Source organism: Ambystoma mexicanum, chromosome 2q, assembly GCF_040938575.1.
Source record: "Ambystoma mexicanum isolate Mex_15411 chromosome 2q, UKY_AmexF1_1, whole genome shotgun sequence".
In the NCBI taxonomy this organism is placed as follows: Eukaryota; Metazoa; Chordata; class Amphibia; order Caudata; family Ambystomatidae; genus Ambystoma; species Ambystoma mexicanum.
Window position 1 is genome coordinate 689,014,846 of NC_090924.1, and position 16,564 is coordinate 689,031,409.

Genomic DNA, 16,564 nt, shown 5'->3' on the forward strand with positions numbered 1-16,564 from the left:
CGGTCTCACCACCCAGTTCTATCGGGAACATGTAGCAATCCTGGCACCCAGACTCTTGGAGGTATGGAACGAGGCACTCAGCTTGAATACCCTTCCCCAATCCATGCACAAATCACTCATAACTGTGTTACCCAAGCCAGGCAAACCGCTGGACGAATGTGGCTCTTATAGACCCCTCTCTCTGATGAACACCGACATGAAAATATTCGCCAAGATTATCGCAAATAGATTCCTCCCTATTATGACCCACTTAGTTCATCCTGACCAGAGTGGTTTCGTGCCCGGCAGGTCCACAGTCCTCAAATAACCATTGCTTGTTCAATGTCTTGGCCAGAATCGACCCCAATGCAAACGCAGTAGTGGTCACCCTCGATGCCCAGAAGGCATTCGACATGGTGTTGTGGCAATATATGTGGGCGGCACTAAAAAAAATGGGAATTGGCCCACGCATGATGTCATACATGAAACTACTCTACACAGACCCCGTAGCCAGAGTCCTGGTCAACACCAGGACCTCGGCCCCCTTCGCTCTCCATAGAGGTACCCACCAAGGCTGTCCGTTCTCCCCGATACTCTTCGCGCTAGCTATCGAACCCATGGCTGACAGCATCAGAGACAAAAACACGCGTAAAGGTATACGTCTATGTGACACTCCGGAGATCATCTCACTATATGCAGACGATGTGCTACTTTACATCAGAGACCCGGCAGCCCACCTGGACCCGATCATACGGGACATCACAAAATTTGGCACTTTTTCGGGCTTCTCCATAAACTATACTAAATCTGACATCTTCCCGCTCACGCCGACCACTACACAGCCGACATGTGAATTTCCCCTCCGTTGGTCACCAATGGGTATCAGATACCTAGGGGTGCAGGTATGCCTCACCAAAGCTTCACTATTGGCCGACAACTACTTGGCTGTGGTGCAGCTTGCGGAGGCCCAACTGCTGAAATGGCGCAACTCCCGCTCTCCTTGTCGGGCAGGCTGTCTCTAATTAAAATAACTGTCCCTAAATTGCTCTACGTTTTCGTTAATGTGCCGATTTGACCTGGAAGGCGGTACTTCAGGAATCTGCACTCTGTATGCGCTCAATTTTTGTGGCACTCTGGTGCGGTCCGTAAGAAGTGGCAGCATATGACCCTTCCATATGAGGGTGGGGGGCTTCACTGCCCCAGACTTCGCTAAATACTGGACAGCCGCATAGGCCCAATACGCCACGTACTGGTACACGTTCACCGATCCTCCCCCACAGGTGAAGCTCGAGAAGCTAGCAAGTGAGGGAGTTAACACCCTCTCTCTCATACTCCACCATACATTTCACACCGATGCCCAGGCCGACCCCGTAGCGGCTAAAACCATGGCATGGAAACGAATACTACATTCACAACCCGGCCTCCACCCATACTACAAATGGCTGCCCATCTGGCAATTCCCAGGCCTCAGCCCCACACACGATAAACTCCTAATGAAACACTGGTATGACTTGGGATATCGGGCCCTGACCGACCTATACCCAGAAGGGAAGTTCATCACTCCGCAGACATGGCGTCCGGGCCATTCTGGCACGGCGCTAGAGCTACTGCAATACTTCAGGTTGAGAGCAGCGTTTCGAGCCTGGTGGCCCTCTTACCCTGATGAGTCCCCAGACTCGCCAGAGATTCGCTATATAACTAATTCAGCCGGGGCCAGAGGGATTGTGTCCTCGCTATACAAAATGCTGATGACCAACCCTACAGAGGTGCCACACACGGCACGTGATATATGGAGCAACGAGCTGGGACTCCCCATTACTGACGCAATGTGGAAGAAAATGTGCATACACACCCGTGCCACCTCTTTAAATGCCAGATATAGGTGTATACAATATAAGCTCCTAAATCGACTATACTACACGCCGCACAGATTGGACAGGTTTGCACACGCTCAGGCTCACTCCTACCCTAGATGTAAATCTCCAGACGCGGATCATATGCATATGTGTTGGTTTTGCGACGCACTAGGCCCATACTGGAAAGCTATAATAGACGCTCTCTATGAAATTACATCGTCCCACATCCCTCCAGGACCATTGGCTGAACTGTTCGGCCTGTGGGATGGCCCCAAATAGAAAAAAATGTCCAGGTTTCCGAATGTCGCCACCATAGTGGCCAAAAAATGCATATTACAATGTTGGAAGCGCCGCTCCCCCCCTTCATTTGAAATGTGGCTGAGGGCCCTCACCTGGACTCAAACGTGTGAGGAGGACTACATTAACACCCTCCCGCGAACCTCTCGTCCCAAGAATGTGTGGTCAGAATTTTGTACCTATCTGAACAGCAAAGATGACCTAGAACTACTGTCCCCCCCCCTCCTGGTGAAGTGAACTAGTCCATTACCGAGCCCCGCATATCTGTTAAATTGTGCATCTACCCCTGCTTGTATTTACCATACATTATGTAGTCGCTCATGTACCTGCTACCATATATATCTTGTACATTCTGTTGATTGTCTGTTCTCTCGCTATGCCAATAAATAAACGTTTTTTTAAAAGAAATGTGTCGAGTATGGTGCATCCCAAAATGTAACAGAAATTTAGGCAATTCAGGATTAAGCTGAAAGAGTTTGGCAAGGGTTACTTAAATCCCATTTATTGAATGAGCACCAATAAGCAGTGGTAAACGTTTGCCAAAAAAAGTTGTGGAACTAAAACTCCGGCAGGGGACAGGGTAGGCAGAAGGTTGCAAGGTGCAGCACATGTTTCAAGGAGTCGATGGGGCAGGTTGACAGCAAAGTGGGTGGAACAGGCAAAAGATGAAGGTCCTCTGTATTGTTTTACTTTAATTTCTCAGTTGATCAGTCAGTTGGATCATGTATATATGGCCTTGTGAAAGCAATCGTCTGTGCTCACTGATCACTTTGTTGGAACCTATACTTAGCAACTACAGGAACAGCAGCTGCTTCAGCAGGGGCCTGCTGTTGTATCTTGTTCTTCCCTGTCTGAGGGATGGGAGGTCATCATAGAATGTCTTTATGGTATCTTTGTACTTGACTCAATGTTCAACCCCAGGCAGTTAGAATGATGTAGCCTGGGTGGGAGCCGGTGGGCTCATCTCCCTAGCCTAGCTCCTAATCATAATGGAGCTTTACCTGATGTCACCTGATTACCCAAGATGCTTAATTAATGAACTTGTGGACCTTACCTACAGTCCCCAAGCGTTCATCTTTACAACACTGGCGACAAGCTGGCTTTGATGCAGATCCAGAGAAGGAGGAAGATTAGGGAGACCCACTTCCCTCAATAAGATGATCCCACCTCCCCCAGCGAAAGGGAGTCTGGTGCTGCATCTGGGGCGAAGAGAGTGGCGAGAGAGCTGGGGACTGTCCCAGCACCCAAGGGAATGGAAACAGTTGCTGCTGCTACCCATATGATGAGTGGAGTAGCCAGTGACTGTTGCTGAGAAGGAAGTTGCCAATGTGGCTTGAAAAGAAGAGGCCACTGTCTGATCTAATGTCAAATGTGGGACCTGGCTCTTGGGGTGACCGCATTATTGACGTGTTGTCAGGACTAGGAGGCGACGGGTCCCGGGTCTTACCTGCATTGGCCCGAGTGCCCAGCTCCAGTGACGGTGTAGCATCGCAGAGCTCCATGTGGCTCTGCTTCCACGGTGCCAATGATGACGTTGGCTGGACATAGAATGCTCTCTGCAACCTTCTGTGTTCTCTGTAGCTATGTCTTGGGTCCTGAAAAAGCAGTTTGTCTGGCGAGAGAAAAGAACCTTCCGCCATTCGTGTAAGTGACGATGTCCAAGGGCCGCTTCAGGAAGAGTGTGTCGCGGCATCAATGCATTCCCTGTCTGACCGATGGAGGATTGTGCAGTTCTGTTTTTTGCTGCTGCATGTACGTTGTATTTCCGAAGGAATCACCGGTAGCACCCGTGTGTTTCAGACGGTGACAAGCTTCAGTACTGCCTCTATTTACTTATACCTCAGAGTAAGAACAAGTATTGTGCTTAAAGGGAAACGAGTAAGGAGTTTTAATGGCTAACGAAGGAGAGGATTGATGTAATGTGAAGCGGCACCGTTATATATGATGCCATCTGTGCTGCTCATTTTGTGATCGCTTACTCTGTGCGCTACATTGTATTTAGAGATGGGAGGAGGTTGATGGATGCACGGAGCATGCAAGGTGATTTACAAATGTGAGACAACAGAAGGCTGTTTATCTGTTGACTTGTGTGGCGCTACTGTCACATTTCTGCTTTAGCTTTGCTTAGCAGTGTTAATGGAGATTTAGAATTTAGTGTAACCTCTTGAGGATGTTAAGCCTAATAGCTGTTTTTTTAAGCAGCATGGACACTTAGCAGTTCACGGTCTTTCAATGCACGAGACATGTTGTCAGGTTGTATGGCATGGGAGTGTGATACTTTTTTACGCTGAAGCTGACTACAGGCCAACCTACTCGTTAACCGGATGTTGAGTATGGTTGAAGTACTAAGATGTATCCTTAAGTTAACCATCTTTATAGGATTTGCAGGAATATAGCTGTTACCTTGCAGCAAGCAGCTCTAACAAAGTGTCCTTTTGGACATATTTAATATCTAAACATTTGAGGAAATGTTCACGTTTAAAGTTGGTATTCATGACCATCTTTATGATTTGCAGGAACATTGCTGCTTCCTTGCAGAAAGGACTTTTAGCAAAGTGTCTTGTTGGACGTATTGAATATCTAAATGGTTGAGGGAATTTTTAGGTTTCAAGTTGCGGAATGCTACATACTTTTAGCCTGTTTCTGTAAGAGCAGTAATGCATGCCAAGTTCTTTGGTTTGCTCTGTCTTTGCATGGGATATGTGGTGAGTGACACTACCAAAGTGGTGACACTGCCAAAGGTGTGTGTGTTTTTCTGGTAAAAGAATGTTATGTGATCACATTTAAATTACAGTTTATAAGTAAATCCATTTTAGTCATGGAGTGTTGTGAATGTGAAGTGTGTGATAGCTGTTTAGTTGGGGATGCCTGCCTTCAACTGAAGTTTGAGTATTGTGTAGTTTTGTGTATATCACTATGGGAGGAGTTTGTGATGTGTCCCGGGAACTGTGTATGTAAGTTATTCCTGGTAGAGTTATGCCTGTTTGTAGCATACTCTGTACATCATGCTGTTGGTATTGGCTTGGTCTCATGCGGCTCAGTCCTATACCAATGATGATGTGTGGGCTTACTGTATTCCTAGGTGATGTCTATTGAGCCCTGTCAGTAAGGTTGTTTCCTACTCTTGCGTCCTGTCCCCTTTCCTCCATACTGATGGGCGTCCCTTCCAAGGGACAGGAGACAGAACCTTTTTCACCAGAAAAAACCTTCTTCCCCTTTAAATTTGGAGGCGCGGCCCTGGGAGCATGCGCTACACTGACTCCGCCCACTGGCGCCACTGCTCAGTCCCCTTTTCTGCATCGACTGGAACGTGTCGATTTCAACAGCGCTCCTGGGTTTGGCCCTGCCATTTAATACCACGCGCTCTTCCCCAGATTCTTCTATCTTTTTATCTTTTATCTATCATCTAGGTACTAAGGCCTCCAGCGCCAAGATCCCCCCGGCCCATGTCGACTTTGGATGGCTTCAGCAGGTGTCCAGCCTTCGAGGGGCTCTTCCCCACTTCCGACCCCCATGGCCTTTGCCTCAGCTGCCTTGGCCCCAACCACAGCTGAGAAGGATTGTACCGCGTGCAACGCATTGACTCCACGTGCACTCAAGAACAGGCTAGCCAGGTGGCGGGAGCTCTTCGAAGGATCGCCTCCAGAGGACCTTAAGAAGTTCGTCAAGCTGAGATCAAGGCCCAAGGGAGGGCCACTATTGTCCATCGCACCCCGCAAGGGCGACTAATTGTCTATTGTTTACTATCTTTAACTATTGTTCTCCACCATGGGTCTGGAACAGATTCACATGCTCACGAATACTCCGTCACCAGGCCGAGAATACCCAGCAAAAGAAAAAAGTTTGTTTCACTTACAAACTGTATTTCTTCTCTAAACCAATCGCTGAACTGTGGGTCACACCACCCCCACCCAACGACTGCCCCTTCCCCAAGCATTGCTTACTCTGCAGCTCTCAGGATTCCTTCTCCAGTATCAGGGACAGCAAAGTAGTACTCCAGGACTTGGCGTGCACCATACGTAACACCAAACACACACTGCAATGCATCACACATGCTCTGTGCTTATGGTGTGTATTTAATCTTCTTACTGTGCTTAGTCTGCCACTCTCAGAACTCATCCTCCAGTAACAAGGACAGCAAAGTAGGACTCCAGGACTTAGCATGCACCACCAGTAACACCAAACACACTACAAACACACCGGATGGTGTCACATGCCAGCCCAAGGATGGACTCTGTTTTGTGCTCAGTTGTGGAAGGCCTGAGGTTTGCCAGTGGCAGTGGTGAACGGGAGGTGCTTCGTGTTATTGGTTTATGGAGGTAGACTGTTGCCAAAGTAGGGACTGGTATGCTCTCAAGTGGGCAGGAGGTGATGCATAGATTACGATGACTTTGGGATGTAGAGTTGTGGTGTAGCCTGTCGACTGATGTGAGTTACACCTTAGAGGGACAACCAGACCCTTTAGTTATGCAGGTGATGGTGGTACGAGACGGTGTGTGGTGGTGGTTAGTTCCATGTGAGTAGTTTTTTGTTGAGTGTTGAAGTGTGTGATTGGTCAATGGTGTATGTTCTTTGTTGCAAGTAAAGGAGGTGTGTTTTATGTTATTGTATTCTGGTGTATGGTCCTGTGTTGTATATGCATGGAAATGAGGTGTGTTGCATCTTCTTCCCTGCCTGAGTGATCTAAGGTCATCGTAGAATGTTTGTAGTGTGTGGAATGTTTGTATGGAATGTTTGTACTTGACTTAATGTTCCACCCCAGTCAGTTAGAATGATGTAGTAATAGTAAGGGTGGTGGGAGTTAGTGGGCTCATCTCCCTAGCCTAGCTCCTAATCTTAATGGATGTTTACCCGATGTCTCCTGATTACCTAAAATGCTTAATAATGTGGCGTTCATCCACCCGTTCCAGGGGCTGGGATGGGGATAACAGTCGGCAGCCCAAGTTATCGACCCGAACGAAACACAGGCGGATAACGAGGACTGCGGGCCGTTATCCTCCCGTTCCAGTCCTAGACCAGGGGATGAAGGCCATTAGCACCCTGGGTTACCAAAGCGGTAAATGGGGTGCTAATAAAAAAAAAAGTCCTTTCAAAAATGGGGCGTGCGCCGCATCCCCCTGGAGGAAGGAAAATCCTTTTCCATGGTCCATGGTCGCCACCAAGATGGCCACCATGGAAAGGGAAGGCGGGGCTCTGTACAGTTAGTAAATAAAAAAGAAAAACGGGGCAGAGAGTGGGGAGAAGATGGCGGCAAGGCAAGCTGACCGACAGGTGGCTTGGAACGGGGGCTTACACTGCCGGTTCAAGCCAGCATTCCTAGCCACCTTATTGGCTGGCTCGCACGCACAGGGTGCTAAATGAATTTATGGACCTTATCTGCAGTGTCCAAAGTTTCATCTTTCAAGACAGTTTGCAATACAATACTGCATATTTGCTTCTTATTTAAAGAATCATGTTGCACTAACTGCAACATGATTTTTAGAAGAGGATTCATTTAGTTAGCCGGGCTTGCCTGGGCTTGGGCTGCACAGCTTGCAGGCAAGGCAGAGGTAGAGGATCCCTGGCTGGGCTCAAACATTGTATCAGTGCATGTGCCCAGCCCTGGCGCTGTGTCAGCTAAGCACATGAGCAGAAGAGTGGCACGGGGCAGCTCGAGTCACAGCTTGCAGGCATAAGGCTTTCTAACTATTTTATGAAGCGCAAGACAGCAGTGATTCGCTGCTGTTTCGTGCTTCAATGAACATTTAAAAACCCTCATTAGGAGTGCAGGAAGCACACTGCCCACACACTGGTTACACAGCATCCAGACAAAATGCCTCCTTACTCGAGCCTCAGAGGGGCTCTCAGCAACTGCCCCATGTTGGCAGTCAGCAGTCTTCTGACCGAAGCAACATCTTTTTTTCAAGCTTTAAATGTGTGTTTGCAGAGCGCCTTTTACAAGCTGCATTTGCTGGAGCCCTTAATGATGTGTCCTCCCTTGGGGTAGACAAACATGGGCTTATCACATCATTGCCCTTTTACTCCAGTTTCTCTGCGTCCTCCCCGGCTGACAAAGAAGCAGTAATAGCTTTTGTGTGGATGTTTAGTGTTTGTGCTACCTGCTGGCTGGCTGTTTCGTGATAATCTGTTTCTTGGTCTGCATTATAATGTATACACCCCACAGGTGATTACGACTAGCTTCATCTGCTCTAAGCAGGGAAGGACCCAAACCTGTTGAAACATCTTCAGTCGGTCCTAAACCCAGCTCTTGGCAGGGGCCCCCCAAGCAGATGTTTGAAATGGGCCCTGGCTCACTTTCGCCCAGCTCTATTGATGTCTTTAAAGTGTAATACTGCAGTTATTCGCTGTGGTTCTGCACTTCAAAGAATATTAAGAAAGCCTAATCCGGCTTTGTTATCAGTGCAGGGTTCATGCAGCCTAAAGCAGCCTGCAGGCTTAGGCAGTGCTAAAAATGTAAATTATTAACTGTGGGATTGCACTAGCGGGGGTGGGGGAGGATTTAGGGCAGAGGGACTCTGGGTCGTTTTCTCAGCCCCACCCATAAATAAGCCTTTCCATTTCATGAGATTTATTTATAAACAACTGGAAAATAACCCAAGGAAGTAACAGTGTACACTAGAATTGTAGCCCCAGTCTACACTGAGATGAAACACATTGCGGCTCATTTTCCAGTTTCACTTAATTACATTTACACAGGTCCCTGCAGCGTAATTTTACTTATTTGCATGTCAGAGTGCAAAAGAGAAATGTGAACTGGTAGCATACTTACCTGTATGCTACCCTTTGCATTTGAACGTACAAAGTGGGTAAAGGCTGCCTGCCATGTACACGTGGCAGGCGATGTTCACACTGGGTTCCTATGGCGTCAGACTGCTTTTTGCTGGTGTAAAATGCAGGCGGACTCCATAGGAATCTTCAGCATTTGCACTAGCATGAAAAACCATGCTCATGCAAATGAGTGGAGTATTTGTGTGGTATAGAGACAGGGGGAGGCAAAATCGTAAATTACGATCTTCCCCTCCTCTCTGACATACAAATGAATGAAAATGAGGTGCAACGTGGATTCAAAGTGTAAAAGTCTTATAGATGGCATTCACGTTACGCCTGGAGCATAATTAAATCAATGTTCTGGTTCCTGGAGCCACATTTTAATTTCTCACTATGCTGTGCATTCATTAAACCAGTGTAAACAACATATGCCCAGAAGGAGTACAATGAGAGAACCTAATATCATGATGTTTTCTGTGTGCCGTCACCTAGCTGTGTTTTGTCTGTAAGCTCCCAGTTTTGTTTAACTGTTTAACCTGTAGGGAAGATTGAATCTATTCTATAAAATGTTAGTGTTGTATATGCTACTGTAAACAAGTGGCTTTCTTCTCTTTAAGGTCCTTCGAAACAGAGGTGTATATGAAAGTGTAAAATATGTTCAACAAGAAAACTTTTGGATTGGACCAAGCTCCGTAAGTTTTACTTTAATCATCCCAAGTTAAGTAATGTCAAAACGGATTAATGTAGGTTACGTATTGTTTCACTTTTTATTGCACTGATACGGTTGAATTGGGCTTAAACAAAAGAAGTCCTAGGTGAAGGCATCTCTGCGAGCTCCGGCTCCCATCCACTAAGGAGTCCATTGGTGCTGGCCTATCCTCTAGAGTGAAGCCCGTGATCAGCTGAGAGGTGCAGACAGCAGAGGCGCATTGGCCAATATCATCCCTCGACCTTTGGGGACACATTATAAAGGGATTAGTAATTTAGGGTAGATCACTGCATTCTTGCACTGAGGAAGAGGTGTCTGGTGTACACCCTTTTGGGCAATGCACATAATGCTTCCAAAGAAAAGTCACAGAGAGCCATCACAGTTTGGAAGGTTTCCATCTAGCTGTGCAGCGAACCGAAGCCAACAGGAGGTGGAGGGATCCAAAGAGGAATTGCATTCACCAGACACAAATCTGTTGTTAACTTGCAGGAATAAACTACCTGCATGGGGGAATGGTCTGAAGACTAAACTAACCGGGGTAGAGACCACCCAGGGACGAGCACTCTGGGTTGGTACCAAAGGCTGAAACCTCACTGGCACATAAAGCCTGGAGGGTGCAGTGGCAGGTGTAAAAGGCTAGAAGGTCCCCAATGTTGAATTTGTGCATCCCAGTATACACGTGCAAGCAGATCTCCACACTGAGCACTTCACAAACAAAGTGAGAAAGGCTAACATTAGGTTCCTGCTTCTGAGATTCCTACCCCAGGCTTGAGAAGGTGACCTTGGGTTCCTGTTCTCTAGTCAGAGGTGCTATTGAAGGCTTCAGCCCCACCTGTGGATGGTGAATAAGGCAGGCAGATTGCAGGTGATGAGGGTTAGCAGTTGATAGGACATAGTAGAGGTGGTGGAGGAGGGGGGCCTACTAATGACCCTCAGAGTGGTTCAAAAAAAGCAAATCTGGCTCAAATACCTGAGCCATTTATTTTTTTTATTGTGCATTTGTTAAGCGCTTATACATCAAGTACATTGTGTTTTAAAGTGACGACAGGGAGTGAACGTAAGAATCAAAAACAAATATAACAATGAAAGATAGAGGTTGCCCTACTAGACCTTGTGAGCAGTCAGAACGTGCAAGTGCAGAGAGAGAGAGAGAGGAAGAGGGAGTGGGGGATAAGTGCTAGGTGTATCACAAGGGAAGTGCTGGGGAGTGAGCAGTTGTAAGTGCCTGGGTGGAGTAGTCAGCCGCCAATAAATAAGTATGTGCATGACTGTGGTAATATAAGCCAGGGGGGACCAAGGCAACATACTGGGAGGGGTGGAGGCTTTAGGCAATTGGGTGTGGGAGGCTAGGACCCGGGAGGACACATAAGGGCCCTGGTCACCATTCTCAGCAACTGCGGGATGTGGGATTTAGCAGACGAGGGAGGAGTGGAAGGGTGAGGCGAATAGGAAGGTCTTGAGAAGCTTCTGGAATTTGAGGAGATCCGGCTCAAGACGAAGAGGAAGGGGGAGGCTGTTCTATAGGAAGGAGCCTGCGGAGGAAAGAGATCGGCCACCAGCCGCGTAAAGATCTGGAGGGAGAGTATTTAGTGAGAGCCAGTTGTAGATGGCGTGGTCCCCGGCCTGAGACAACCTTCTGGAAGATGCAGAGGGATTTTAATTTGATCCTTGCAGCAACTGGGAGCCAGTGGAGAGCTTTTAGGGCTGGGGAGATGTGGTCCCTGAGCTTGAGGCCAAGGATTAGTCTCGGAGCCCTATTCTGGATTAGTTTGGAGGGCCATAGAGAAGAAGAGGGTAGATTAAGGGAAAGGCTTTTGCAGTAGTCTAGCCTAGAGAGAACCAGGGCTCTAGAGACATTCAGCTTCCGAGGGAAAGGAAAAGTTGAAAGTAAGACTTATTGGCAAGGTGCTGAATGTGAGGGATGAAGGAGAGAGAGAGAGAGAGAGAGAGAGAGAGAGAGAGAGAGAGAGAGGAGTCAACTCTTAAATGCAACATTGGTATTAAACCCTGCTGAGACTTTCTGGTTGCTGAACCATTACGTGGGTAAAAGGAGCGGTGTCATATTTATGGTTTGTCATTACCTTAAACCAGTTATCAACCATCCGTGAGTTCCACAAGGTGGAGTAAAAATTGATAATGCACGTCCATAACTTCAGTCTCTGAGCCTGTTCCTTCCAACTCCTTTAAAAATAATTTTAAAAAAACATTTCCATATATACTCAAATTTCCACGCTGTGCTTCTAACTCAGACACCAAGCACCATGGACCACTTTTTAACATTCGTTTCCATGGAAGTTTCTCAACCTGTTAATGAAATGTGTCCCCTTACTCCCCCATCACCTGCCTTGTATAGACAATATCTAACTATACCCTCAGCCACACCCTCCGACACAATCCACTTGGCCACTCAATGAAACTATTGTTATTGTCAAGCACTGTCCTATGCTCCATTCTCGCTTGCCTGCTACTTTTAGTTACCATCCAAACATAAATACCCATAGTACCTATTATAGACCACCTACCTAGATGGGGATAAATGTGGCCACCTGTCTGAAAAGCCCAGCTGAAGTGGGATTGCAAAAAGTGAGCCCACATCTTGCACAGGCTGCAAAAAGAGCTAGACCTATGCCAACACATCCATGTTTCCAGATGACAGTCAGACTGGAAACATAGATCCATCCACATCCTCCACATTCCACAGTGCTTGAGACCTTCAGATGCTCCCAGAATAAAACACTGAGATTAAGATGGACGAAAGGCTGATTAATTTGAGAATTTTCTGGCAAGCCTCTGCTGAATCCATAGTATCAATTTCCTAAAGAGACCAGGCCTATTCTGGTTCTCAGGGAATAATAGCTTTCAGTTGGTTCTCAGATGTGGTGTGAGTGCAGACCTCTTCTATTCCGTGAAGCAATGCTTACTTTCTGTTTGTTGTGTCTGCATTTATGTAGAAATGGTTTTGTGTGAATCTACTATATATGTTATACTTTTCATGCATTTTATTTCACAGGAAGACAGTCAGGAGAACAATTCTTTATTTCTAAGATGACATGTAATATGTGGCTTTACATTTTCAGTTTGATTGTTTTATTTTTATTTTGCAGGAAGCATTAATCCACCTTGGTGCAAAGTTCTCACCGTGTATGAGACAAGATCAGCAGGTTCACAACTTCATCATTGCGGCAAGAGGAAAAGAGAGGCAGTCAGCTTGTTGTGTAAGGAATGATAAATCAGGCTGTCTGCAGACCTCGGAAGAGGAATGCTCGGTAAGTCTCATCAGCTGTGTTTCAGTTTAGACGTTCTACATATGCAAAAGGTGAAGCGTGGTGGCTCAACAGGAATGGGCACTGGTTTAGACAGTGATGGGTCTGAATCTGCCGGGCATAGTATGCCCACATTCATATGAAAGGCCACCACTGCCATTAAGCATATTTGGAAAATTCCCTGACTTATGACTCAATGAACACAATGAGCAGTTTAAATACCTCTCACCATTGTAAGAGAGTGCCTTCATTCTTTTCTACGAAGCTGAGAATAATGCACAGTAAGCAGAAAGGATTGCATTTGTGTCCCAAAATGTATGATAATGTGCATGATGCGACAGGGGTCCTGCATTGCCCTATTAACCTTTCTTTTCTTTAATGGAAACCTAAACCACCCAACATATGAAGTGTAATAATAAACATCTGGTATCGGCACCAAGAGGCCTCCCCTTGGTGTGAATGTGTGCTCTACAAATACACCTGATGTGATATGTTAATAAACGTGTGTAAAAAAGTGGATGCAATTGAGGTGCAGAGTAGACATCTGGGGAACCCAAAGGAATAACCAGAGATGGATGAAACAGAGATGTACAGACGGTTTCTAATGAGATAGATATAGATGCCTAAAACTACCCAGTTTATTAAAAGTCAATAAGTAGCTTTTTTAAATTTTATATTGCACCGAAAGCCCGCAGGCATCAGGGCGCAAACATACACAGTCAATACAATGTGTAAAAGACGGGACAGAGGCCTAGCTAGGAGCAGCCGATTTGACCAAGAAGTCCTAACCTCACTTAGAGAGGAATATTTTCAGGTTTTTTCTGAAAGTTACATAGTTCGGCTCAAGTCTGAGCCATAGGGGAAGGTTGTTCAATTTTTGTGCTGCTAACACTGGAAACGCTCTCCCCAACCCATTGGAGCGTCTGTGAGGTAGGACTGATATCTGGCCCAGGGTCTCTGATCTGAGTGAGTGCCTGGGAACATGTTGAGTAATCCTTTCCTTCAGGTACTCAGGTACTCCAGCGCTTTCCCATGAAGGCATCTGTGGACCAGAGTCATAGATTTAAACTGGATCCTCTCCTCGATGGTCAGCCAGTGTAGCACCATTCTATCAGCAGTAATGAGATTGCTTTTAGTTTTCCTTTTTATTATTCTTACTGCGTTATTTTCGATGATTTGACATCTTGCTTTGCATCGTTTATTCGCGCCAAGTAGCAGCGCATTGCCGTGATCAAGTCGGGAAAGGATAGTGGCCCTTGCAATAATTGCAGCTTTCTCTTCACTTAGATATGGTTGGAAGACGTAGATGGTAAAGACAGTTCTTGTTAAGATTCTGGACCTGAGCATCTGCACCCATTGATGCTTCGAGGGCGAGTCCTAGGGTTTTCACTTTCCTTGAGACCTGAATGAGGGAATCTTTGATGATGAATGGTTTATATCCGGGTCCCAATTTGGCTTGAGCCTGCTGGGATCCGAAAATCATCATCTGTCATGATGCCTGCTCCCGGGGAGCCGGTTCAAGCCCGGCGTCCCCGAAAGCGGACATCCAGTCCCCAAGGAAGGACCCAGCAACCCCATATAGGGGCCCTTTGGACAGTGTCCTGGCGCCTATGGCGCCAGGCTCATAAAAGACATCAGTCCTGGCGCCATAGGCGCCAGGCTCATTATGGGAATGCTTGGGTGCACTTACCTGATGCAGACCATGCTGCAGGATCCCGGCCTCCTTGAGGCCTGAAAGGAACTACTTTACCTGTGGGACTAATTTACCATTCGGGCGTGGTCGGGGAAGGATACATACCTGATTGGAGGAAGGATACATACCTGGAACTTCTTCCAAGGCTATTTAAACCCCACCCGAACAGCCACACGTGCTTCGCGTTGTTCTGCATCTAGCAGCTGGACGCTCACCGTGTCTGCTCCTGCATCCTGACTTCAGCCACGCCTGCCAGCATCCTGGATCACCTGCAAAGGAAGAGAAGAAGAGAACAGAAGAAGGAAAAGTCCTTACCTGCTAAATCCGCATCCCGGAGACATCTGGGCGACAATCCTGAAAAGGAAGACTTTAATTTAAAAGCTCATCGCGTCAATCGCTGCCGCGCCGCATTCCACTCACCTTTACAGGGCGCCTCCATGTTCAGCAGCGATCATCCGGATTCGCAGTCACGCCCCAGCGCCTAGGGAGAAAAAGACCAGAACAAAAGGTGAGCGAGAGAAGGGAATAAGGAAAGCTAAATCTCCATGTTAAGACTTGCCTGTTGATTCATTCCCTCTTCATTTCGGGTCCGCGCCGCATCCTGGCATTTCCGGACCCCCGCCCCCAAGGGGAAAAAGAGACATCAGCGTTAACGAGCGAATGAAAAGACATTACCAAAAAACGCTCATTAAAGACTTACCTGATTTCTACAAGGATTTCACCTCTCATCTCGGGTCGGTGCCTGTTCCCCGGCATTCCGTACCCCGGCCCCTATGGGGAAAAAGACACTCGCATTAGTACATTAATCCATGGACACAAGGGGAACCTCTTATCAAAAAAACTTACCTGGAAGCCAAGCAAGTTTGGTTCTCACCAATCCGAAAATCCAGTGAAGTAACTGGATACCAACGCGCCCCTGCATCAGAAGCAGGATGGAGAGCTTGTCCTTCCAGACCCTAAGAAGGATACTTCTGCGAGCCAGACAAGCCAGATTTGGGGGGCCCGGTCCAGTCCGTCTTCCAAACCCTGCGCATCACCTTAGAAGAGGTCACAGCAGCGCGAACCAGGCCAGCACCTCCGTGGGAGTCAGGTGAGCGTAACATCATCTCAGTTTTATTGCCATTAAGTTCACATAGCTCGTCAAAAATGCCCCATGTTGTCGAGCACTACGCAGAGACACCTGAGGTAGAGGTTCAATAATATGGGCGACAGACTTGCTCCCTGCGGAACGCCACATAGTATGCGTGCCTCTTTGAAGAATGTTTATCCCCAGTGTATTTTGGATTTTCTGTCTGCTAGAAACAAGACCAACCATCTGGTAGCCTCTTTGGAGCAGTTGGTGACTTTCTCCAGTGCCCATTGGATTTGTTGGTGATCCAAAAGGTCAAAAGCTGCGTTCAGATGCAGGAGTATGAGTACGCCCGTCTTGCCCTTATCCAAAATGCTTAGCATGTGAGTTTGCAAGTCTAACATCACTGTTTCCGTACTGTGTGCTGTCCGGAAGCTTGACTGTTGGCTATGCAGTATGTTATTAGATTCTACATATTCTTGCAACTGTGCAGTAGCTACCTTGTCCATCACTTTGAGTAGGAAATTGCAATTGGTAATAGGTTGCATATTTCCAGGGTCCTTTTGATCCAAGCCAGGTGTCTTCACCAATGGCGTGACAGTGACCGTTTTAATGCTTTTAGGTATTATTCCATCTCTGAAGGCCGCATTTACCATTTTGGTGAGCATGGGTGCAAAAATAGCTTTATTTTTCAGTATAATTTTTGGGGGGTAACGTTTTCTTCACATGGTGTGGGCTTCATAGAGGACAGTACTTTTATCATGTCCTCTGATGTGATGGAATGGAAGTTGAAGCTGCCTTGCAGTCTGTGATTGTTCCGGGAGCGGCTGATCTGGCTAGGCATTTAATATTATTTGAGCTGCTATTATTTTCTCCCTTGCTTTCATGATTTTATTGGTGAAGGCCTCATGAACATTTTCACAGTCCTCC

General features: G+C 46.9%; 1 protein-coding gene across 2 annotated transcripts in view; it reads left to right on the forward strand.

The window, feature by feature from the left end:
- RHBDF1 (rhomboid 5 homolog 1) overlaps nucleotides 1-16,564 on the forward strand; it is a 608,603-nt gene that overhangs the window by 482,986 nt on the left and 109,053 nt on the right. For both annotated transcript variants that reach the window (XM_069647898.1, XM_069647899.1), the window contains 2 exons: nucleotides 9,518-9,592; nucleotides 12,714-12,875. In XM_069647898.1, coding sequence (XP_069503999.1) covers nucleotides 9,518-9,592; nucleotides 12,714-12,875 — 237 coding nt within the window. The remainder of the gene's footprint in view (nucleotides 1-9,517; nucleotides 9,593-12,713; nucleotides 12,876-16,564) is intronic.